The sequence below is a fragment of the Micropterus salmoides genome, unplaced genomic scaffold (genome assembly GCF_014851395.1).
Source record: "Micropterus salmoides isolate LMB-PRFRI ecotype aquatic unplaced genomic scaffold, ASM1485139v1 Ms_hic_scaffold_21, whole genome shotgun sequence".
NCBI classification, from domain to species: Eukaryota; Metazoa; Chordata; class Actinopteri; order Centrarchiformes; family Centrarchidae; genus Micropterus; species Micropterus salmoides.
This window is the reverse complement of record NW_024041262.1, coordinates 2643711-2670164: the sequence shown is the minus strand read 5'-3', so window position 1 is coordinate 2670164 and position 26454 is coordinate 2643711. Positions and strand designations below refer to the sequence as shown.

The window sequence follows — 26454 nt, the reverse complement described above, 5'->3', positions numbered from 1 at the left end:
AGATTGTTAGGATTTGGTTTTGTGCTGTTGTTTATTCCTGTGTTTATTTGATATTGTCATGGTTTGGAGTTTTGTAGTCTAGTTTATTATCAAGTTTTCTTAGTAACTATCTTGTCTCTCATTGTAGTTCTTAGTCCCGTGCTTTAGTTCATGTTTAGTGTTTTCTTGGTCGATGTACTTCTGTGTTTTATTACTTATGGCCTGTGTCTTTGTCCTTAGTCTTTTATCTCCATGTTTTAGTTTGGTCCTTTCCATGTCCTGATTTTGCAGTTGCTCCATGTTTTACTTTGGTAGATCTGTCCTTGTGTGTTCCGTGAACTTCACTTCCTGTTTTGTTTTGTAGATCTGCTTTCCTAGTAGCTCTGAATATAATCTCTGTGTGAGAGGATAACTGATATGAGAGTATATACAAACCTGGACTAAAAAAAGCAATGGTCAAAGGTAAGAGTCTAAAAAGAGAGAGTTACACTGTGCGTATAATAATTACAAAGCTTACCTCATCGAAGTGTCTGAGGTAGTATGCAACGATGTAAGACAGAAGACTTTTCATACTGTCCTGCAAGTAGAGAAAAGGAAAAGAGTGGAGAAGTCATGTGTTTGTAGTGTTTCTTTGTGACTTTTCCTCTGTTGCCCACTCCAACCTGTGTAATTTAGGGGTAATATTTTATCAAGGCTTGTTGTTCAACCCCCACGTTAAGGAGCTCAACAGATCTTGTATTTCTGAAATATTAGTAAACTGAGCTCTGTAGTTTCAACTGCTGAACCAGAGGTGCTTATTCACACCTTTTACCGCTACTCGCATTGACTACTGTAACGCACTTTTCTCCTCATAATCCAGACAGCTGCCGTAAGGCTACTCACTAGGACAAATAGACGGTCTCATAAAATCCCCATATGGAAATCTCTTCCCTGGCTTTCTGTTGGGTATAGGATCCAGTTGAATTCTCACTCTTACTTACAGAGCATTGCAGAGTCAGGCTCCTGCATATGTGGCTAAATCACTCCTCATCAGATCTGTATAATTGCTTTTGGAAAGCACTTTGTGACCTATGTCTTTGAAAAGTGCTACAAAAATAAGAGTTGTTTTTTTTTTTTCAAGCACTCCAAAGTCAATAACGGTTTATTTTTCCCATGTGAGCAAAAGCTAGGAGTCCCTCAACAGCAGAGCAGTTAAAATGTGGACCCCAGAGCACCATATTTAGTTTAATGTGTTTAATTTACTTTTTAAAAAATTGAATTGCATAAGACACCTTGTAATTTGGTTATTGATTGAAAAATGATTGTGTTTATATTATTTTACCTAACTACTACCCAAGACTATGAGTGTCCAACTGTTATGAGGCCTGGGTCTGCAACTGCAATGCCAAGCACATCACCACTAAACGGAGTTGTCAGTCACTGCACCAATGCTTTTACACTGGAAACTGAACATGAAGGATGGTCCATAGGATGCTGTATAACTTCGCAGGATTTCTTTTAACTCCCTTGAGAAAAGTCTGAAAACATCTCCTCTACAACAATGTCCACACATTTTTGTAATTGAGAAGATCATAATTTACAGCTGACAAGTCACGTCATTGCTAGCTACTACTAGGTTATTCAAGTACAGTACAACACACGGCAAGAACTTTTGTTCCCCTGGATATGAGGAGTAAAACCTGTCCTGAGCATGAATCAGCTCAAATCGCCCATGTCGACTTACTTATGTCAAATGGTAGTATGTGTTTTATTTGAGTCCTCTTTTCAAGGTGGAAGGGACACTGTTGATGAAGATTGTTTTCATAGGACTAGACAGAAGATGTGAGAGCTGGAGCATGATGAATATTATTTGGATTGCTAAATCAAAGCAGTTTCTTGTTAGTGCTTTTCGTCTGTGAGAGAACGATGGCCGTCCCACATTACTCTGTAGGCTTAACAAATGTTGGGAAGTTATAAGAGTCCTGATCTGAGCTGACGGAGTTGGGTGGGCTAAAAAGAATAATTTAATTCTATTTACACCCTTAAAGCACACAGAGGGGACAGATTAAAATTTTGTGTTGAAATGTGTAGAAATGGCGTATACTAGATGTGTCCATAAATATAGGGTCAAGCAACACTGCAAACTACAAAAAAGTTAGAAAGATGTGTAATGTTAACACATTATTTTTAAATTACACAAATATAGTCAGCATAAAAAACATGTAGACTGTAAGCCTCCAGGTCCAGGGTAGAAGAGCAGCATTTTGAGTTTCAGCATCTTTTCCTCTTTACTCACACTGCTCTTGACATCTTTCAGTTTGGGCAGGATGTCGAGGGTGAAGCCATCAGCTTGGCCTCTGGTTCGATTACCACCATTCATGAAGTTACCAAAGGCCAGAACTAGACCTAGAACCTTCTTCACTGTCTCGCTGTGCTGCAACGCCTGCAGAGGAAACAGAAGTGTGTGGTTCAGAGATGAGACAAAGTGAGAGCGAGGAGAAAACACGTATTGACAAAACTGCTAAAAGGTCTACACATTTGAGAGATTCTTTCCATAGCGGAAACATACACATCAAATCTCTAGAAACTATTGTTCATTTTGTCATGAAATGAAAACCTTTATAAAGAGAACAGAGCACCATGTTTAGCTGGTTCAGTGTTACTGCTGAGAGCTCAGCTCGATGATGACACTTTGATTCATCTGCTGTATATGCAAGAACAGCTAATGCAATGGTTGAATGGAAGCGGAGTGAAGCAGCTAGCCTGGCTATGTCCAAAGTTCAGGAATTATAAAGCTCACTGATTGATTTGTTTTATTTGTTTAATCTGTGCACAAGCAGAAATGTCAAAAACAACTATTTCTGGTCATGCTGAAACTATTTCCTGGCACAGGGATTTTGTGCAGTTTCCCAGAGTCTTGGCGTCACACTGAGGTAGCCAAACTGTGCGTACCTGCCAGAGATGCTGCTCCTAGGCAAATGGATAAACAGTTATTTGTCAAAAAAAGAGTTCCTGCATGTAACCTCCTCTAAAACCACAAATTGTTGTATGAATACAGATTAAATGAATTAATTAGCGAGTTTCAAAAGTTTTGGTATGTTACTTTGACACCTACGAGGATAACTTGAGCTAACATTTCCTGAATCTGCGATTATGCAATTATGTATTCATGCACCTCATGTCTGTGTATTAGGTACAGATATCAATCTTCTGATCTCACTCAACCACATAAACCTATTTGGATGATTAGCCTTGTAATCTCAACAGTTCCCATTCTCTGCCTGCATAATATGCAGTGGGTTTATTTTCCTCAGTTTGGAGAGTTCGACTCACCTTGCATACCCTCTGCAGTGTGTCCAGTTTCCTTATTATGGACGACGTGCACTCAGAGAAGCTGGACTGGAAGAGGATGCAGAAGACTCTGCCAGAGAAGTTTGGGATCAGGGAGAGCTGGTAGAGAAATCTGCAACACAAGAACAGATACCAGCTGCATTGGATCTAACCCATGGCTTCTGCCCGCTTCAGAGTCTTCACAGAACGACACAGCATTCATCATTATGCTGTGTCATTAGTGTTGAAGTGTCAAGAGGAATAACATCGACTCACTGCTCGGGTTTGTCCAGAGGTTTGGCGTTCTCCTTGTCTTTTGAGGACTTGATGTGCTTTTCAATCTTGTCCAGCTCCTCCTGTTGTGCCCTCTGAGAGAGAGACACAAGAGCCTGACTCCAGCGGTGTCCACATTCATACAATTCATCATAACAGTAGAAAGTTTGACTGAGTTATAGAAGAAGTGGGATTTTTGACGAAAATTGCGACGGTAGGGAGGTACATGGCCATATACAGTTATATCAGTTCAGAATTTGAACACCCTGCTATTTTGCAAGTTCTCCCACTTAGAAATCATGGAGGGGTCTGAAATTGTCATCGTGAGAGACATAATCTAAAAAAAAAAATCCAGAAATCACAATGTATGATTTTTTAACTATTTATTTGTCTGATACAGCTGCAAATAAGTATTTGAACACCTGTCTATCAGCTAGAATTCTGACTCTCAAAGACCTGTTAGTCTGCCTTCAAAATGTCCACCTCCACTCCATTTATTATCCTAAATTAGATGCACCTGTTTGAGGTCGTTAGCTGCATAAAGACACCTGTCCACCCCATACAATCAGTAAGAATCCAACTACTAACATGGCCAAGACCAAAGAGCTGTCCAAAGACACTAGAGACAAAATTGTACACCTCCACAAGGCTGGAAAGGGCTACGGGGAAATTGCCAAGCAGCTTGGTGAAAAAAGGTCTACTGTTGGAGCAATCATTAGAAAATGGAAGAAGCAAAACATGACTGTCAATCTCCCTCGGACTGGGGCTCCATGCAAGATCTCACCTCGTGGGGTCTCAATGATCCTAAGAAAGGTGATAAATCAGCCCAGAACTACACGGGAGGAGCTGGTCAATGACCTGAAAAGAGCTGGGACCACCATTTCCAAGGTTACTGTTGGTAATACACTAAGACGTCATGGTTTGAAATCATGCATGGCACGGAAGGTTCCCCAGCTTAAACCAGCACATGTCAAGGCCCGTCTTCAGTCTGCCAATGACCATTTGGATGATCCAGAGGAGTCATGGGAGAAAGTCATGTGGTCAGATGAGACCAAAATAGAACTTTTTGGTCATAATTCCACTAACCGTGTTTGGAGGAAGAAGAATGATGAGTACCATCCCAAGAACACCATCCCTACTGTGAAGCATGGGGGTGGTAGCATCATGCTTTGGGGGTGTTTTTCTGCACATGGGACAGGGCGACTGCACTGTATTAAGGAGAGGATGACCGGGGCCATGTATTGTGAGATTTTGGGGAACAACCTCCTTCCCTCAGTTAGAGCATTGAAGATGGGTCGAGGCTGGGTCTTCCAACATGACAATGACCCGAAGCACACAGCCAGGATAACCAAGGAGTGGCTCTGTAAGAAGCATATCAAGGTTCTGGCGTCGCCTAGCCAGTCTCCAGACCTAAACCCAATAGAGAATCTTTGGAGGGAGCTCAAACTCCGTGTTTCTCAGCGACAGCCCAGAAACCTGACTGATCTAGAGAAGATCTGTGTGGAGGAGTGGGCCAAAATCCCTCCTGCAGTGTGTGCAAACCTGGTGAAGAACTACAGGAAACATTTGACCTCTGTAATTGCAAACAAAGGCTACTGTACCAAATATTAACATTGATTTTCTCAGGTGTTCAAATACTTATTTGCAGCTGTATCATACAAATAAATAGTTAAAAAATCATACATTGTGATTTCTGGATAATTTTTTTTTAGATTATGTCTCTCACAGTGGACATGCACCTACGATGACAATTTCAGACCCCTCCATGATTTCTAAGTGGGAGAACTTGCAAAATAGCAGGATGTTCAAATACTTATTTTCCTCACTGTACCTTGAATCAAAGCAGGATTACCACCTGGCCAAAACAGGCTCTGGAGCTTTAGTGGTCCCAGACCCCTATGGACCCCCAAAGCTTCTGATTGATTCTGTTTCTATCATATTGGACTGTGGAGAGTGTGTGTTACTCACATTTTCATACAAGGCCTGCAGGGTCTCCAGGTCAACTATTGTGTTGTCCATGTTCAGGATGGCTTAAAGACAGAGAGAGAGAGAGAGAGTGAGGCCACAGGTCACCACTGCTAACACTGATCACTGTATTCAGTATAAAACGTTCTTCTTTAATTATATACATTATGAACAACAACAATGGAAAGAGGGAAAAAGCTGCAGGAAAAGACTGATGGATGAAAGAGATGGAAAAGTGTCAGATGGAGATTCAGAGAGTGAAAGCAGGAAAAGATAAAATAACGCAGAAACAGAAAGAACCCGGAAGAAGAAAGAGGCGATGTGATAGTTTATCACAGTCAAGGCTCAGACTTTCAAGGTCAGGGTTTTTCCTTCAAAATAAAAGGGAAGAAAATATTTGACTATAGTGCCTCTCTGCTAAAATGTTGTGATTACATGCAGCACAAGATATCAGGAGATGCATAATATGATAAACTGGTTCCAAGCACAGAGGACCACACGTAAACATATGTTTTGGAGGATCACTGAATCCTGGTAGATAGTGTTTGGGTTGTGTGCATAGACTAATACTGCAAAGTGTACAGCAATTTACAGTAATGATGTTAATATATACAGAGTCAGCATTGATAACCCCAAATGACCATACGGTCAGTAAAATGTGATTGTCATATCACAACAACTGTTTGGGAAACATGTACTGAACAGCGGAAGCTAAATATCTTTGCCTTCAAGCAGGGCTGGACTGGTAATCTGGCATACCGGGCAAATGCCCAGTGGGCCGACGCACCTTTGGGGCTGGTGTAACGTAAATTATTTATTTATATAACTGTTTTTTAAAAATGGGCCAACGATCGGCCCATAAAGCACGGACAGCAGCCCATAGGCAACTGACACTGGGCTGGCCAAATCACATCTCTTACTAGCCCCCACCCCCTCTGCTCTCTGTTCCTTGTGTCACGAGGTCACGAGCCACAAATAAATCATTCTTAAGACGAAGGCCGCCAAATGCGCAAAAATAACCGATTATTTGCTACTGGGGCTGCAATAGCTTCAACATCAGCTGCAGTACCCTGCGCAGAGCAGGCACAGGCACTTGAAGGAGTAAAAGAGCTGTGGCCACTGCCAGGCAGAGGAGGAGGCGTGTGTGAAACAGAGGGACAAAGTGACAAGGCCGAGTGAGAAAGTGAGCAGGAGGAGAGTGGAGGTGAAGCGGTAAGCATGGAGTAGCTCAGCCTGTAAGGAGGGAACAGGGAGGGAGGGTCATTTACACTGGGGATGCTGGGGACATGTAGCCACCACTTTTTGAAAGCATTTGTTACACAAAATAAAAATAATAAGCTACTGATTACTGCATTATATTTTATTATATTTTTACATTGTGAATTGTCACCTGCCACCTGAATTTCGTGCTTCCCTTCATAAAAATAAAGACATTTCCACCACAAAGTGGTGCAGAAAATGTCTCCAGAATGCAGGAAATTACGTGTTTAATGTTTAAAATCTTTAAATAAATAGTAGGTCTATTAAAATATATTCTTGTCTTGTAGTCATGGACAACAATCTTGTGCAATGTCACGTCTCAGTGTTTCATCACACCCCTAATCTGACCCCCTAAATAGAACGATGGTGTATTGGTGATGGGTGTCCGACTGATTTTGGTGGGCCCTGCCTTCAAGACTTTTATTGGCACAGGTTTATGTCATGATTAGATGAATATCCATCCACTAAATATTCACGCAGATACGTAGGTAAATAATATTGAGAGCTTACTTGTGAGGAACTTTCTCATCCTTTTAATGGAGTTATTTTCTTATTTAGCAAAAATAGTTTTGGATATAGGAGGGCTGAATGAGACTAAATGATCTTTTGCTCAGTGTACCCTGTGTCATACACCTGGGAATAAGAACCCTGTATTTACAAATAACTGCAGCTAACAAACTGATGAACTCACCATGCTGGATATCTTTCATGTCAAGATGCAGGGAGGACATGAGGATTCCTACTGCCTGAGAACGCTTGTTGTTTAGGAGCTTCACAACCTACAAAACATACAGATGTGACGTGAGATTCAATAGCTCAGATGTAGCGTTGCCATTGCAGCACAACCTGTATGTCACATGCTATACTGCTGTGCATTTGATTTGCATTTTACTGATATCAATTCAACTAAATTTAGTTTAAAATATATAGTGCCAATTCATTACAAAAATGATCTAATTGTACTTTTCATATAGAGTAGTTCCACATATACCAAAGACTATGCTGTAACTGCAAAATATCTGTCAAACTGATTAAGGTTGGCAGTAAGGATAAAACTAATTATATATATATAAAATGACATCATGGTAACAGGACTGAAAGTCTAAAGACACACATCACTGTAACACACATTATTGAAGTAAAGGATGGAACAAATAGCTTCTGTGAGAGGAAAGGGCAGGCCTAACCAAAATGGTTAGAAATCATGCTCTATATATCTGTATTTTGACATACACAATTATGTTCTTTTAACAGTATTACACAGTATGTATGATGTGGGTTCAATATATACAGTGGATCATTTACAGTATCTCACAAACCTGAGGACACCCCTCACATATTTGTAAATATTTGATTAAATCTTTTCATGTGACAACAATGAAGAAATGACACGTTGCTACAATGTAAAGTAGTGAGTGTACAGCCTGTATAAGAATGTACGTCTACTTTCCCCTCAAAATAACACATCACTTTAATTTCCAAACCGCTGGTAACAAAAGTTAGTACACCCATAAGTGTAAATGTCCAAACTGGGTCAATATTTCGAATGGCCACCATTATATAAGGACATTTTTGATTCAGCTGTACATGTTGCCGAGCAGCTTGGCAACATGGACTGGAACAAGAGTTTCAGAGTGTTGAGTTATTAATCTGTAACAAAAGTATCTTTCATCCATAAAGTTTTAACTGAGCTCTGTCTCTACATCACAGGAACAACTTTATGTCCACTGACTGCCTGGAGGGTAGCTAGTGTTTGGAAGGGAGAGGAAAGCTGTGCTGCAGCTCACTGTTTTTCCTCCTGTGTTTTTGAGGGCGTGTCAGAGTAGCCGCTTGGCGAGCGTTATATGAGGCGAATTTATGCTGCGTTCCAGGCAACTCAGAGCTGGCAAATTTCTGACCTCCAACTAGAAAAACTATCCTAGAACGCCACCTGAAGTCAGATTTCCTACTTTTGAACTCGGAGAAAATATTTGTACCCCGACTTCACGAGTAGCAGCCGAATTACATCACAAAACAATGTCAGCGCACGGAAGCACACCGTAAACTAAAAGGCAGCAAGTATATTTGCATGTATTTAAATTAATAATAATACATACAATCATATAGTAAATCTTGCGGTAAAACCTGTTCTGCATGTACATTGATGTAGAAATAGGTCTATTAGGTAGCTGGCTACAGTAAAGAATCTCATAAAGTCATCTTCTCTGCATAAAGGTTATTGTTAAAAGTGCCAAAACATTAGGAAGCGTAACCTACAACATTGACTGACTTGAAGGTTACCAACTGATGTAGCTAGAGGGGTACACAGTTAACTAGTAAAGTATAGGCTATTTATGTCAGTTGTTGCAGTTAAACTTCTATCTTTTGAAGTAACACATAAAGCCTTGCTGCACCTGGAACGCTTTGAGGTTGGAAGTCAGATATTTCACTTCCGAGCAGTCTAGAACGCAGCTTTTATCCCTGTGTCGTCTCAGGGATTAAAGTGAAGTGGCTGGACTGTAAACGAGCTGTTTTCAAGCAGTTCAGAGCAGAGTTTTCTGTGGGAGATGGGAACTCCCTTTGGGCTTTTTCACTTTGCAAACCTATTACATGCACAAAAAAGATATATAACTCAATAAAGGAGAGGGAAAAAGCCAAAAAGCATAATACCAACTCTTTAAGAAAGGCACGTTAAAAGGAATAGTTTAAAACATCAGTTGTTGTTGACCTTATACTTGTCACAATACAACGTGCACATGTAAAACAGACTTAAACACACAGACCTGCTTGGCCTTGGACTTGGTGATTGTGTCAGAGAGCGGCTGCTTCTTCTCCTTCACAGCTGTTTTGGAGAACAACTCTACAAACTCCTCAAAGTCCACATCAGGCTCCTCAATAGTCTCCCACACCAGCGAAGTAGAGACCTCCCTGAGAAATACAAAGGGGCACTCACCGATGGCAGGTTCTCAGCAAGTTCTGATGGCAGTGGTTACTCTGCAAGCTGCCTACTGAAAGGTACTAATCATTCACACATTCATACCCTGATGGCACAGACTTCAGGAGCAATTTGGGGTTCAGTTTCTTGGTCAAAGACACTTCGACATGCAGACTGGAGTAGCAGGGAATTGAACTGTGGTTTTGCAGTACTGCATATGTTTGTATGAAGTGCAACTGCGTTTTGTTCCCCACATGTCTGATCATGTGAGGCACAAGAAACTTTACAACTTAGAGGCCAGTAATGGCCTAAAGGCTGTACTGCACGTACACACTGATCCCTCCTAGATCAGGCTATTCCATCATGGCAGGTTATGCATTATTTCACTTCACTTCTGATGTGTTTTATCTAAACATTTGTTCTTTCTGAAATTGTTTAGCATTATTCTTTATTATAGACCACTGGAAAATCCCTTTTGCTCTGTTCTTCAAAGACTGAATATGTTGAGCATGTTTTACTCCCTCAAATCACATATTGTTTACATCACTACTCATTGTTTAAAGCTTGCTACACTGTTGTAGACCACTGAATTTCTTTTCCCCTGCCTTCCATGCAGCTGTTTCCAATTCTAGTACACTATGGAAATTAACTTGTAGAGAGTACATTTTACTTTATTTTGGCCAAATTACTATATCTTCTTGTTGGGCAAATTATATAAAGTTGAGGATGTGGACTACCACAGTACATAATATAAACCTCAGATAGTGGGTAGTGCAGGCAAGAAGCTCTGAAATATATCAGATATCTGAGCTGAGGCTGCTGAACAACAGAAGGAACACAAGTAACACAGATGGATGAAAATGTTCTGTTGTCTAAAGCTGTCAAAATACACTCATCTCTGGATTTATCTAAAAACAAATGCAAATACTCTTCTGTCTTAGAAAATATAGATACAATTTCAAATAGTAACGTTGATAAAAATCACTGCTGTGCATCTACTTTACAGTAAAACAAGAACACTAAACTAGCCTACAACAAAAACCTTCAGAAGAGGATGAAGTTTTAACTCTTAAATGATAAGTCTAGTGATATGCTATATTTTCCTTGTTATCAAACTCCATGTGCAGACAAAAAGCAACACTGAATGTATTTACTACCAAGTATTGTGTGTTTCACAACCTGATATCTCTTCTTCCTCTGAGCCGTAGAGCTCCATTCATGCGTGACATGTTCCTTCATCACCATGAACACACACACTGTAGTTTACCCTGACTCAGTCACACCCACCGTCCTGCTGCCCCAGATATTCACTAGAGCTCCACATGTGGGCACCTTATGTGAGGTGTTTTAAAGAAACAAATGGTGCTGAAGCTGAGAACTTCAGACACAGTGGGGATTAACACATTGTTGTTTTAGGTCTACACATGGGATTTGCTGAAAATGAGACAGAATATCAGCAACCTTATCTTTTAGGTTATTTTGTCTTCAGGTGTCTTTAGGACACTATCGAAGAGGTTTACACCAAACTCAAACCATATCAGATCCTGTCGTTAAACTGAGAGTTCTTTTGTTTGTCTATTTTTACAATTTTCTCGACTGTGTACAATAGATCGTGTTTGGGCTCAAAATGCAAGCAAGTTTAAACAAAGTGCAGCATCATCTTAATGCTATTTGGACTACATCATCTTTACTTTTTGGTGTGCAGCTGGATCCTGGTCCAGTAGAGGGGCTTCATGGGTCTAGGAGGCTCTACCACTGACTTCCTGGGCGGTTTCTCCTGAGTCAGACCCAGAGTGTACAGCCCCAGTGGCAGAGGAGGAGGCAGGAAGCCCAGAGCCCCTGAAAAAGCTGGGGGAACACAGATGGCTCCTGGTGGAGGAGGAGGGGGAGGAGGCCCACAGCCTGGAGGTGGTGGTGGAGGAGGTGGGCCTCCCATTCCTGGTAATGGAGGAGGAGGTGGAGCAATGCCACCAGGGAGTGGAGGAGGAGGAGGTGGCGGTGGAGGGGGTGGTGGTGGAGCAAAGCCACCAGGAAGTGGAGGGGGAGGAGGAGGAGGAGGGGGTGGAGCAATGCCAGCAGGCAATGGAGGAGGAGGAGGAGGAGGAGGAGGTGGAGGAACTGCTGAATCAGGAGGTAATGGAGGTGGAGGTGGAGGAGCTGGCATTGAGCCTCCTGGTAATGGTGGAGGAGGAGGAGGTGCCACAGTCTGTCCTGGTAAAGGATGAGAAGGTACTGCTCCTCCTGGAAGAGGCGGTGGAGGTGGAGGCTGCAGCTGGCATGAACAATGGAAGCCGTCCTGTCTGGGTGGAGGCTGCAGGAAGCCATTGACTCCACCTGGCTCACTACAAGGCACTTTGAACTTAAAGCTGTCGTCCATGGGCGAGGTCTGCACTGACTTGGCCTCCAGGCAACCCAGAGCGGAGCCGGCTTCAGTCTGCAGGTGAGCGTCACACACAGCCCTCAGCACGCTTTCCTCTCCACCACACCACCTCTCTGTGGTGGAGGTGGGTTTCGCACTGTCCCTGTCCAGCAGAGGGGGCTGTCGCTCCAGCTCAGCAATCTTAGTCCTGAGGTCTTCTATGGTTTGTTCCAGCTGTTGGATGACGTTAACATGTTTTTCCTTCAGTTTTGTTGAAGGAAGGACAGATTCCACCTGCAAATAAGAGAGAACCATGAGATATGACAAAAATTAGAATTATGTCAATTAGAATCAGCAAATGAAGAATCACTTTTTATAGTCACTGACAGATCACATTCTAGAGGTCCTCTGAAATAAATGCTGACCCCATGGGACCAAACAAAACCAATGAGGATTCATAAATAGACCACAGAAACATATAGGATGGATATTTAGCTTACACCGACTTAGGACAGAGAACTGAGAATTGAGAATTTGAGAATAAACTTCTAATGTTTGAGAAAAAAGTTGAAAATAAAGTTAATTTGAGAAAAATGTCACCGTATTACTAGAGCATGAACTTTTTTTGGCTTCTGAAGGGGGGGTGACAGAAAAAGTTTGGGAACCAACCTACAGACATTTTGCTAAAAATGATTTCAATTGCTACAGACAATTAAAGTGACTGACCTCTTGGCTTTCCGTCTGTTCTTGCCTCAAACCCAAGATGGCTGCATGGTGTTCTGAACAAACAGACACATCAGCAGGTCAGCACAATATAGTACAATAGAAGCACTTTTCAGAAGACTCCTGTGGGTAACTGTGGACATATCAAAGTATCAAAGTCATTATATGATCAAACAAATAAAGCATGCATCACAGTCAGGTCTGGCATCACATTGGACTCCAGTCTCTGCCAGTGATATAGCCAGCAGCCAGTAGAACACTGAGCAGCAGCAGCATCATCAATTTTTTACTGATAATTACTAATAAAGTGTAACTGTGATCAAATCTTGTGGCTTTATATCTGTATCTTTTAGCTGTAGATGGTCTTTAATAAAGAGTCAATTCACTCCAGGTTGACAGTTTTTTGCTGCCCTTTATTTTGGAGAGTTTCATGTCTGTCTCAGCTGCTGGCACTACTGACACAGCTAATGTGTCACATGGCCTGCCGACCAGTTAACTGTTTCTCTCATCAAATAACCATGTAGTGATGAACTGGGATCTGCTGCAGTATTTTTGACTTGTTGATAAATCAAACAGGACAGAGATAGCAGGATTTGTTATTACAGTAAGCACATCTCAGAATGTTCCTATATGTTACGCTGTACTGTAGCATGAGCTACTGATGGGGAGATTGGCTACAAATGTCTACCAGTAGAATGTACATCTCAAACAGCCATACTGTACATGTCTTTGTTATTCTTTTATGTTTTTTACATCTTGTTGTCTATTTTATATTTATGATTCTTGACCTGCACTTACTTTTTCTTTGTTTTATTTTCTACCTATCTATGTTTTTTGTTATGCACCAAAATATCAGAGCAAATTTCCTTGTATGTGTAAACCTACTGGGGAATAAAGCTGCTTCTGATTCTAAAACTTTTATATCAGCTGGGGCACTCCACCCACCATAGAGCGACAAGTTTATTTCAGGTATAACATTATCATAACAGCTTCCAGCCCACAATATACAGAAATTATTACTAACCTTGATTGTCCTCTAAACAAGTGCCAAAACACAAAGAGGGAGAAAATCCCATTCAGATGAAGATAGGGAAAGGAAAAAAAGAAACAAGCACAAAGGTCAGGGTCCTTACATAAAACTGAATGGACACACACTTGTTCACTGCCTTCACCTCCTTATGTTCTAATTCCCCTTTTAAAGGGTGAGAGAATATTGACGGTGAGGCAGAAAAAACACAGTTAAAATATGTATCTTCAGAATTAAATGAAATACAGATTGTGAATACCAGACAGAGTAAAACAGTCTCCATCAATAATCTCAAAAATCTTACCAGGGATATTAATTAAAGGCATTTCTGTCATGGAAAATGTTTTCTACAGTTTGTTCTACTACACTTTTGAGTTTTTGAGCTTTTGTTTTGAGCTACGAATCTTTTTGAGTGGATTGAAGTTTAATATTTAGTAGTTAAGTATTCAAGTATGTGTTCACATTTAATAATGAGTTCATCTGAGGATCGTCAAGTCATACTGATCCTTCTGAACAACATGGAAACTCCCAATCTTCAGCAAAGGCTGTTGTTGAGCTTCTCTACCTTCTGATATGCTTATTTACTTTCTTTCCAAGAGTGAGAAAAGATGATCAATATCAAACTCATGTTTGTGTGTAGCTCGAGACACAGCACAGAAGTGACGGGCAGATGGATACACTGTTCATGGGGAGCTTGGAGACAGAGTGAGTCATCCACTAATCCGAAGGCCGGGGGTTAAAACCCCAGCTTCCCCCAGTCTGCAAGTGTCGATGGGCAAGATACTGAACAATTGCTCTTCAAGGCTGTGCTGTCTGTGTGTGTGAACTACTGATTGGTTTCTTTCAGATGAGCAGTTGGCACCTTGCATGGCAGCCTCTGCCATCAGTGTCTGAATGTGTGTGAATGGGAGTGAATGTAGTTTAAAGCACTTTTATTTCATTTAATCTTGATGAGTACGGCTTACAGCTCATGGAAATCAAAAATCCATTTCTCAAAATAAAGAATGTATGATACAGAAATGTTGACCTCTGTCTGGTCCTGTGTACACAACCACAATCATGGGTAAGATATCTGACTGACAGTTGTCCAGAAGACACTCATTGATAGGGGTAAGCCACAGAAGGTCATTGCTGAAAGGGCTGGCTGTTCGCAGAGGGGTGTATCAAAGCATATTCATGGAAAGCTGACTGGAAGGATAAAGTGTGGTAGGAAAAGGTGCAAAAGCAACAGGGATGACCGCAGCCTAGAGAGGATTGTCAAGCAGCGCCAATTCAAGAACTTGGGGGAGCTTCACAAGGAGTGGACTGAGGCTGGAGCCACCAGGCACAGACAGGTCCAGGAAATGAGCTACAAGTGTCGCATTTCTTGTGTCAGGCCACTCCTGAACCAGAGACGACGTAAGAACCGTCTTACCTAGACCAAGGAGAAAAAGAACTGGACCATTGCTGTTTCCAGATGAAAGTACATTTTGCATTTAATTTGGAAATCAAGGAGTGAAGGAGCACAGAATCCAAGTTATATAATGTCCAGTGTGAAGTTTCCACAGTCAGTGATGATTTGGGGAGCAATGTCATCTGCTGGTGTTTGTCCATTGTGTTTTATCAAGTCCAGAGTCAATGCAGCATCTACCAGGAGATTTTAGAGCACATCATGCTTCCATCTGTTGACAAGCTTTATGGAGATTTGATTTCCTTTTCCAACAAGACTTGGCACCTGCCCACAGTGCCAAAACGACTAGTAACTGTCCACGGTGTTACTGTGCTTGATTAGCCAGCCATCTCGTCTGACCTGAACCCAGTGGAGGCTCAATGGGGTATTGTCAAGAGGAAAATGAGTGACACCAGACCAACAATACAGAGGAGCTGAAGGCCGTTATCAAAGCAACCTGAGCTTCCATAACAACTCAGCAGTGCTATGGGCTGATTGCCTCCATGACACGACGCATTGATGCAGCGATTTGTGCAAAAGGAGTCCCGACCAAGTACTGAGTCCCGACCAAGTACTGAGTGCATAAATTAACATTTAGAAAGCCAGCATTATGGTTTTGTAAATTCTTTATTCTAAAATTCTAAAATTTTAAGATATGGATTTTTGATGAGCTGTAAGCTGTAATCATCTTTAAAAAAAATCAAAACCAATCTTTAAACAACAAAAAAAAAGGCCTGAAATATTTCACTTTATGTGTAATAAATCCAGAATATATTGAAGTTTCACTTTCTGACTTTAATTACGGTAAAATTTATTTTTCTACGATATTCAAATTTCCTGAGATGCACCTGTATAGCCATACGTATAGAGCATGTGTAAGTGTTGTTTTTACCTGCCTCTGTGGATTTGAGTACAGTCCTGCTGTCCCCACCTGGCCTGACTGGAGGCCAGGGGCCCTTCAACTGCCCTGGTAGTTTCCCCTCAAGAGGATCCAGAGAGTGAGGTGGCTGGTTAACTGCTGCCCATGTATATAGCTGGTCATGCTGGGGAAACAAAACTCTTTATAAATGGTTTATTTTTAATGCCAGTTGCACTGACACTCAACTATGTAAGCAAGAAATAACTGGATAAGGGCCAGAGAAGGTGCTAATACTTTCAGAAGAATCAGAATTCATACGGACTTCCAGATGTTTCAAAATCGATGTGCATGGTTAAAAGTTTTACAGGTATGGAAACCACATTGATTTTAAAAATGTGTTGACAAATGCAAAACATAAATGAACTGAGATTTGAATGTGTACAATAAGCATCTGTACAATAAACACCCCACATCATCACAGATTGGTCACTTGGACCAAGTTGCTCACTCACAAAAAAAGTTTAAGTTAACTACAAAGTTTGGAAAAGGTGTCTGAAGTGTGACTACATACATCAAACTTGGCTGATGTTGTTGAGGTGATGTGGGCAGTGCTTCCTCCCAGCTGCTCTCTGAAGCAGTCAGTAAAAGGCAGCAGAAGACCCATGGCCAAGATCCTGGAGCAGAGCCTCTCAGCCTCCTCCGGCTCCTCCTGCTGCTGCTGCTGCAGGAACAGCTTTTCCAGAAGAGTTCGACCTGGACAGCCAGTGACCAAAACAAGGCTTATGTGATTTCTTTATCTGAGATATATATATATATATATATATATATATATGAGACATAATAAGACAAGACGATAGTCGCACAAACATTTGTATAATTTAACAACTATTTGAAAATTTCAAAACTCATGACCCATCCCTAATTTCAAGACTAGTAATGCTGTTTACGCCAAATTCTATCTACCCTGTGTAACCATCACACAATTCTTGAACAGAACAGGCAGACAATACAGGAGCAGAACAGGCAGAAGCACAATGGGAGAGATGATCAGATAATCTCTCTTCAACAGAGCCTCCACGCTAAGAGAGAGGAAACTGAAAGTATAAGAACCTCTGCTGATGAATGGAAAGGGTCCATTGCATCCAAGAGCATGAAAGAGAGTTGGCAGAAAAAAAGTCAGCAAGCTTGAAGAGCTCCTCACTCAAAAAGATAAACAGATCATGTAAATCATGTAAAAAGTTATCTCCCACTAACACTGACATGGACACCTTGGCCCAGCAGAATGACACACAGCTGAAGCAGAGCAAACTGACATGTGACGCTTTGAAGGAATTACTCAGCAGCTAAACAGCTGAGAAATCCACGTTTAATCCCTTCAGCAAGAAGTTCTCAAAGAGAGAGAGAAAAACTGCTGGCAGAAAGAGACGAGAGCTACGAAAAGGAGATCTCGGAGCAGGTGGAAAGATTCAAGGACCTCAAAGAGTTCTTACCACCACCCCTACCCCAACTCCCTCCACCCCTTCCTCCCTACAATTCCCTTTCTCTTTATGTATTTCTTCATTACTTTTTTTTATCGAGATGTGTTTACCTTCATCTGTCTTTCTGAATAAATACATAGTATGAATACAACAATGTAACTGTACTGCAGATATGACTATAGTGTTTTTCAATCTCTCATCATCAGTCATAAAACATTTTCTCTCAGAAATGGAAGTAAGTTAAATTACTTTGGTATTCAACAAAATTATTCAATGAACATATAAAGTTCAATCTTCATCCTGTAATAACTGATTTTGCAAACAGTTGCTCATTGACACATCCAGCAGTTACTGAGTAACTGTCATGGCTGGTGTGAGCGGTGAAATGGTGATGGGACCCTAATGCAAAAAATATGCAGACTGGTACAGCACAGGGATTTATTGTCAGGCAGGTGCTAGGCAGGCAGGCAGGTCCAGGTTGAGGCTTGAGTACCGGCAGCAGAGGCATAAAAGCAAAAATACAAGAAGGCAACGTTGCAACTTGGACAATCTGGCAGCGCAACAAATGATCTGTGTCGGTGTACAGGTGCTGGTTATATAATTAGAATATCATCAAAAAGTTGATTTATTTCAATAATTCCATTCAAAAAGTGAAACTTCATTCATTCCACACAGACTGATATGTCTGACTAATGAAAACCCCAAAATCAGTATCTCAGAAAATTAGAATATTGTGAAAAGGTTCAATATTGAAGACACCTGGTGCCACACTCTAATCAGCTAATTAACTGGAAACACCTGCAAAGGCCTTTAAATGGTCTCTCAGTCTAGTTCTGTAGGCTACACAATCATGGGGAAGACTGCTGACTTGACAGCTGTCCAAAAGACATTGACACCATTGACACCTTGCACAAGGAGGGCAAGACACAAAAGGTCATTGCTAAAGAGGCTGGCTGTTCACAGAGCTCTGTGTCCAAGCACATTAATAGAGAGGCGAAGGGAGGGAAAAGATGTGGTAGAAAAAAGTGTACAAGCAATAGGAATAACCGCACCCTGGAGAGGATTGTGAAACAAAACCCATTCAAAAATGTGGGGGAGATTCACAAAGAGTGGACTGCAGCTGGAGTCAGTGCTTCAAGAACCACCACGCACAGACGTATGCAAGACATGGGTTTCAGCTGTCGCATTCCTTGTGTCATGCCACTCTTGAACAAGACACAGCGTCAGAAGCGTCTCGCCTGGGCTAAAGACAAAAAGGACTGGACTGCTGCTGAGAGGTCCAAAGTTATGTTCTCTGATGAAAGTAAATTTTGCATTTCCTTTGGAAATCAAGGTCCCAGAGTCTGGAGGAAGAGAGGAGAGGCACAGAATCCACATTGCTTGAAGTCCAGTTAGAAGTTTCCACAGTCAGTGATGGTTTGGGGTGCCATGTCATCTGCTGGTGTTGGTCCACTGTGTTTTCTGAGGTCCAGGGTCAATGCAGCCGTCTACCAGGAAGTTTTAGAGCACTTCATTCTTCCTGCTGCTGACCAACTTTATGGAGATGCAGATTTCATTTTCCAACAGGACTTGGCACCTGCACACAGTGCCAAAGCTACCAGTACCTGGTTTAAGGACCATTGGTATCCCTGTTCTTAAATGGCCAGCAAACTCGCTTGACCTTAACCCTATAGAAAATCTATGGGGTATTGTGAAGAGGAAGATGCGACACGCCAGACTCTACAATGCAGAAGAGCTGAAGGCCACTATCAGAGCAACCTGGGCTCTCATAACACCTGAGCAGTGCCACAGACTGATCGACTCCATGCCACGCCGCATTGCTGCAGTAATTCAGGCAAAAGGAGCCCCAACTAAGTATTGAGTGCTGTACATGCTCATACTTTTCATGTTCATACTTTTCAGTTGGCCAACATTTCTAAAAATCCTTTTTTTGTATTGGTCTTAAGTAATATTCTAATTTTCGGAGATACTGAATTTGGGATTTTCATTAGTTGTCAGTTTTAATCATCACAATTAAATGAAATAAACATTTGAAATATATCAGTCTGTGTATAATGAATGAATATAATATCCAAGTTTCACTTTTTGAATGGAATTACTGAAACAAATCAACTTTTTGATGACTAATTATATGACCTGCATCTGTATGTAAAGAGAGACTGATGAGGAAATGAGCTGCAGGTGGGGAGATAGACGGGGAAGGTCAGGTGCGGGTTGAATGAGATGATTGCAGGGCAGATGGGAGTGGCAGGATCTGGAATGGAAGGAGAAAAGTCTGAAGGCATCTGGGCCGAGTTCAGCCCCAACAAAACGTAGCAAAACACTTATTTAAACCAGGGCCCTAATGCCTCCAGGACGCAGAGGCGAGCAGGAAAGGTTGTGGCTGACCCCCCCACCCTGAACACAAACTGTTCAAGATACTCCCCTTTGGCAAGAAGCTGCGACCAAATCCTCATGCCACAAGAACTGTATCTTCCCATCTGCTGCTGCCTCATCAACAAGGTCTGGAACCGCCACTGATACTGACTCTTACACCCCCCACAGACACCAAGCAGGACAGTAATGTTCATGTTGTGAATTTTTGCGCATTCTTTGGTCAATATTTGGTCTTTGGTCATTCTTTCTAAAAACACTCATCTGACCACTAAAATAGCTTTTACACTACATCACACAGGCCTCTACTATCAGAAACAGAAATACACATTTATAAACATTCACACACTGACGGTACAGCCATCTGGAGCAATTAGGGGTTCAGTATCTTTCCCAAGGATACTTCAAAATGCAGAGTGGGGGTAGCCAGGGATCAAACCACCAACGTTCTGAAAGGTGGACGACCGCTCTACCCCTGAGCTACAGCCGCCCATGTGGTACACATTTTTATTATTAATTTTCTGTTTTCCTTTTTATTTCCTCTCTGTATAATAAACTATGTTTATAGTTATACACCAAAACACCAAAGCCAATTCCTTGAAAGGGAGACCGCTCTGTACTCACCTGTGAAGACGTCTTGAAAGCCGCAGGTAGAGACCTGTCCACAGGACGATCTTCTGGTAGCACAGATGGGTTGGCTGCCTCCTCCTCTGTAGCCCACCAGATATTCTCCTGAATCACCAGAGCCCCCAGCATAATCCTCTCTGCTCTTCAGCCTCCTCTCAAGCTCCTCTGTCCAATCAGCAGAGCGACTCAGAGACCCAGCGAGGCTTCGAGAGCGCTTCCTACGGACTTGGTGATACTCAGCCATCGTCCTGTCAAAGTTTACATTACTAGTTAGCTTTGCATTCAGAGGAGATCACTCATAAAAATAAATAACAGAGGACACTTTAAAATGATAAAATAAAAAAGCTCTTTCTGCATTTGTAGCCTATTCAGTATGAATCTTTTACTTTTAATGCAGACTATTTTTCAAGTATTCTGTGGTGTTTCAGATTTTTGTTTTCGTACCTTTAAGGCAGCCAGTGGGTTCCATTCATTTACAAACAGTGTGTATGAAAATCAATTTTTATTTATTTTGTATTATTGCATATTAATGCAGAAAGGGGGACTGATGTTACTCTACAACGTTACCCTGACTACAACAAAAGCAGGCATCATGCTAACTGTGAAGGAATACATAGCAAAATGGTGCTTTGTTTTTGCAAGTTGACTTGGCAATTAATTGAAAAAAGGCTGTCTGGAAGTGGAAATCAGAAACACTACTGCATGCCTGCAGAGAAAAATGCCTGCAGTATAGATAAGTATTCTGTAAAGCCTTTCTCATGGAATACAGAACACTGGAGATTTCATCTATCTGTTACAGTGATGGCTTTTTGTGATGCAGAGGTGGCTTTTACGTTAACGTTCCCTATGGTTCATTGAGACATGACAGTACATTTAAGGAAAGAGCTGTGTGAATGTGTAATATATGGCACCCTTGAGAGCAAGGCCTTAGATTAGATTAGATTCAGTTTTATTGTCATTATGCAGAGTAGGGGTACAGAGCTAATGAAATGCAGTAAGCATTTAACCAGAAGTGCAGCAATATATAGTGTTTATACAGATAGGTACAGTTATGCTACTGTATATGTTACAATATGTAGAGTGGAGTTACAGTTTAATGAGATTAAAAAGTATATGTGAATATATTATGTGTAAAATGTATAGAGGAGAAATGGACAGAGTTAGAGAATGGAGAATGCAAATGTAAGGATGTATAGAACAAACAGCAATCTATGCATATGGTAAGTATGGCAACATATACACATTAGGTAGAATCCAAAAGGCAGAATTGTATTAGGGCCACTGTCTAAATAATAGTAATCTGACATTTGGAGAATTAAGTCAAATATTATGGGAAGAAAAGTTGTAATATTTGGAGAATAAAGTCATACTAGCATAGGTTGCTTGAAGTCATATGTGCATGTGTTAGTATTTCCTGCAGTCCCAATTTATTTAGACTTGTAAAAAGTCTGGACTGCAGTGTGGTGTTTTTGCTCTGACTGGTGGCTCTGTGTCGCTGCTGTCTGTGTTTCCACCTACTTAGAGACACCTTTGCTCTGTTTGGGACCGTCTCTCTGCTCCAGGATGTATCCCACTGAAGCAGCCGTGCACAACTTTATTCTCAAAATATTAGAGAACACAGATATGTGGGATAGATTCTGAATGTGCAGAAAGGCTTGAACATGAGCAGAAAACAAAGGAGCTTTGTAAAAAATGTTTAAGCCTCTATCTCTACCTTTGTCTCCTCACGATAGATAGATAGATAGATAGATAGATAGATAGATAGATAGATAGATAGATAGATAGATAGATAGATAGATAGATAGATAGTAGGGATAACTAGCTCTACCGGCAAAGGATCATCAACTGGTAAGGATAATGATTTTTTACCTGGGTCTTTTACTGTAGCTAGTTTAGTTTAATTGAGTCATCAAACACATATTTAATACCCCTTGTCAGGTTTCTGATTCCGATACAAGTCAGGCAGAGATAGTGTCAGCCAACTCGTGGAAAGTTTTTGTCTATGTTGATGGTAAATGTGTTAAATGCTTGACAGGCCTAGCAACAGTAACTGGATGGGGGCAGGACTTAGTGAAGGAATAATTCCAACTTATTATACTCTCTAAGATAATAGTTGAGATCTGGGAACACAGATATTGCAATATTGCTACACAGCAAGACACAGTCAGACAAACTGGTTGTTAACAAGCCATTTAGCCAGCAGTTCAGCAAGATTATCTAAACCATTTTATTTGGAGGTAAAACCAAGCCATGCCTGAAATGTTGCTAATAATTCCTCACTGCACAGGAACACCTTGTGTGCATACAACTACAGTAAGTAGAGTAAGTCAGAGTTTAACCAGGAAGTTGGTGTTTGAACTGTGCTGGTTGGGTTATAATCATATTGCCATTCTGCCTCCCAGGTTTGACTCACCTGGGGGTTTGTTTACAACCTGCCTGATCAGACTCCTCAAGTTTCTTGCCCTGTCTGACAACTTTTTAGTAACACCACACTCCCAGACCTCAGCAAATTAACTTGGTGAGTATTTACCAATAGGAATGATTCCCAAAACAATCCAACAATCATCACCTGATGATAGTTTAAAACCAAGCCAAATGTTAAAAAGCACACTGGATCATATGTGCTGTTATTCCATCATGCCAAAGGTAATTATCACAATCATTAACATGCTGCAACACCACAGGTACCTGTGGAGGTGATGGTGGGCTCTGCGCGGGGACAGGGGGCTGTGGGAGGGCGACAGGGCTGGGGAGTGCCCTGGGGAGCTGAGCTGTCTAGTGGTGGTCTTGATGTAGGAGGGGAAAATGGGAGGGTAGGGTTTCACCACAGGGCAAGAGGATGTGGAGGAGTGGTTAGAACGGAGGAGTCGTTTGGCCAGTGTGGGGCTCTCCTGGTCAGGCAGCGGACTGAAGCAGACGCTGCTCCTTCTGCAAGGCTGGTTGGAGGGGGAGGCACTGGTGCTGGCGGCAGCAGAATGGATGGATTCGGATCCAGCGCTCAGGCAGTCCTCAAGGGACTCGGCACTGGTACCTGAGCCCAACTGACCCTCACCTTCTTCAAATACGGGCCCTGAGCTGAGCCCTTCAGTGGGTTCAGGACTTTTGCTGCGGCAGTCAGCAGGTGGAGGACTGACATCTACATCCACCACGGGCTCGGTCTCCTCCTCCCGCCGGGTTTCACCTCCTGCTTCCTCCTCCCTTGGGGTTTTCCAAACTCTGTCACATGTGAGATCAGGGAAGCTGTTACCACTGGTTGTCATGGCGATCGGGCTGACTGCTGCCCCCCCGGCAGTAGCTATGGTGATGGCTGAGAGAGGGGGCTGCTGCACCCAAGCATGCTGGTCTTTTGTGCCTGTGGCAGCACAAAGAGAGGCTTCTCTCCCGCTCTCCTTTTGCCCCTTCCGATTTCGCTCCGGATGCTCTTCCTCTTCCTCCTCCTCCTCCTCCTCCTCCTTCTCCGCCCTCCTCTCATGCACCTCTGTTTGAAAGGGGAGGTGCAGTGTTGGCAGCTGGTCTGTGTGCTTGTCAGAGTCAGACAGAGTTCCCGTTTCTAGGAACGACAGAGCATCAGACCCCAATTCTAATTCTGGGGTCAGGTCAAGCACCTCAGGAGTTAATTTAACTACCCCATTACTCTGATTCCTCCTCCCCTCTCCTCCTCCCCAGCTCAGATCCCTCTCTCCCCCTCCATGTGCTACGACAGCTGAGTTAGCCCCCCCATGCTGCTGTTGGTGCTGGAGCCTAATAGCGAGCTGGATGTCTGCTAGCAAATCCTCATGGTCAGCTGCGGAGTGGAAGCTGTAGATATCTGTGTCCGACCCTGAGCTCCCCCCCTTCGGCCCTCCATCCTCTGCGGGAGACGTTGCTGCTGTAGAGGCTTTCCGCTGCATCTCCTGCTTCTGCTCTCCTCCACCCTTCTCCCCGTGCTCTGGTTTCTTTTTCTTTTCCGGGAAAGCAGTCTCAGTATCCGACTGTCCGAGCTCATCTGCAGACATTTCGGGTGTTTTTGTGTTGTCCAGTTCGTCATGTTGAGATGCTAACACGTCCTCCTTTGAGCCTGTTACTGATGAAGACGCATCTCCTTTCCCTTTCAGGTTGCCCTTTCTCTTCCGAATGGAGAAAACAGAGGACTTGGACTCAGATTTGTTTTTCTTCTTTCCTGGTCCTGTGCCATGAACCCCCCCCCCTCCTCCTCCACCACTGGCTGCTCCTTTCCCTCCATGCTTACCATGGAGTTTCTTTCCTCCCTTTTTTGTTGTGTCCCCACCTCCCTCTCTCCATCCTTCATCAAGTGAAGGGTAGCTTCCATTACCCGATGCTGCTGTAGCTTTCTTTTGCTTAGCCTCCTGGTTGCCCATTTTGATGGAGAGCGTCCGATGGATTTCTGCCTTTCCTCTCAGGTCATGCTTGGGAGAGCTCCGCCTGCCTGGGGGAGCTTGCCTGTGCCCGTAGAAAGTAGAACCGTCTTGGCCTAATCTGTGGATACTCGTCTGATGGAGGAGGAGGAGCTGCTGCTGCTGCTGCTGCTAATGGTGTTTTTTTTTTAGCTCCGTTGTGCGACGATCTTCCTTGTTGTTTTCCGGTGACGAAGGCTGGCGTGCCTGATGCAAGGGATACAGCTCCCTCCTCCTCCTCCCCTTTCTCTCTCTGTCTTACCCTCCCCCTCGTCCTCCTCTCCATCTGCTGAAAGGAGTGACGCAAGCACTGCATGATCAGTGGAGCTGTGATATGGATGCAGACTGGGAGAGATGGAATGCAACTGGGATGGGGACACAAAGCCAGGTCTGCTGTAAAATAAAAAGGTAAAAAGACCTGAGAGAAATAAAGATGCTGGAACTGGAGGTGGGGATGGTAACTGTACAGACTCCTGCCTACATTACCCATAATACAAAGTGTGGGCTTGCCTTCATTTTAACAGTTAACACACAGAAATATGTGTGAATAAATATTTATTTGTATTTTTAAGAATATAAAAATAAATGTTGATTAAAATAAAGGTCAAAATAAAGGAACATTTGTTAAATTACAAAAATAGTCATTCAACAAGAGTTTCTTTTATATAATGCTTATTGTTCATATATTTTTAATTTTAATAATAAAATCTGAATTTACTTCAGTTTAGCAGGAAAAATAAATCTCCGCTGTTCTGGAGCTTTCCATCACATCACCTGATCTTCCTCAGCAGAGGGAGTTTGCCGACAGGTCAGGAAAATGTAGAAGTTTTTTCTTAGCACTTTATGGATTTCTTATCCATGTTGTCTCTGTTTAATGTTATGGTAGATCAGAGTTAACAGATTTTCAGCTTAATGTTATGCTCCCCCATATCAGAAATGTATTATATTGCAAGGTTCCTTCACATCATGGGGTGCAGTCCATATTTATGTTGTGTGACCAACACAAAATCACTATCCAGGTCACAAAGAAAAAAAACAAACAAAAAAAAGACTATTTCTCAGATGGTTTTGTTGTTATTTGATCAGTTATTTATCTGTTATTTACTCTATTGTCTTGTGTTCAGTCTGCCCGGTGTTAGTTTATTTACTGTTGCCTGCCTTTGTTCTTGTCTTATTCTGTTGTCTGGTGTTGGGTTCATGCTTGGTTTCTGTCGCCTGTCTGTTAAGGTTTAGTTGTGTTCTCTGCCTGTTTGTTTTATTTGACAGTGTTCAGTCTGCTTGCTTCCTGTTGATGTTCAATGTGTGTTTTTGTATTTTTTGGTTTGGTTTTGTCTGTTTGTGTCTTGTGGAGTTGCTGGTGTTTCTTAGTTATTTAGTCTGCTTGGTTTGTTTCCCCCGATGATTACTCTATCTGCCTGTTTGCTTTGGTTTGATTAGTCTGAACCCTCTCTTCTGTGTTACACCCGCCCTGCTGATTAGTCCCTG

General features: G+C 42.2%; 1 protein-coding gene across 3 annotated transcripts in view; it reads right to left on the bottom strand.

Annotated features, from left to right (window-relative positions):
- The window catches only part of fmn2b (formin 2b), a 32482-nt gene extending 7143 nt beyond the window's left edge, over positions 1–25339 (bottom strand). For 2 of the 3 annotated variants that reach the window (XR_005447091.1, XM_038736335.1), the window contains exons 1-14: positions 23264–25339; positions 20573–20823; positions 16669–16850; positions 16131–16281; positions 13807–13818; positions 12786–12838; positions 11392–12353; positions 9549–9693; positions 7478–7565; positions 5530–5591; positions 3565–3656; positions 3292–3421; positions 2255–2401; positions 497–556 (exon numbers count right to left, since the gene is read on the bottom strand). Coding sequence is in view for 2 of the 3 variants with exons in the window: in XM_038736335.1 (XP_038592263.1) it covers positions 497–556; positions 2255–2401; positions 3292–3421; positions 3565–3656; positions 5530–5591; positions 7478–7565; positions 9549–9693; positions 11392–12353; positions 12786–12838; positions 13807–13818; positions 16131–16281; positions 16669–16850; positions 20573–20823; positions 23264–24933 (4005 nt within the window). In the remaining variant the exon portion in view is untranslated. The remainder of the gene's footprint in view (positions 1–496; positions 557–2254; positions 2402–3291; positions 3422–3564; positions 3657–5529; positions 5592–7477; positions 7566–9548; positions 9694–11391; positions 12354–12785; positions 12839–13806; positions 13819–16130; positions 16282–16668; positions 16851–20572; positions 20824–23263) is intronic. The other variant, XM_038736336.1, reaches the window with a different exon arrangement.
- Between the last annotated feature and the right edge of the window lie 1115 nt (positions 25340–26454).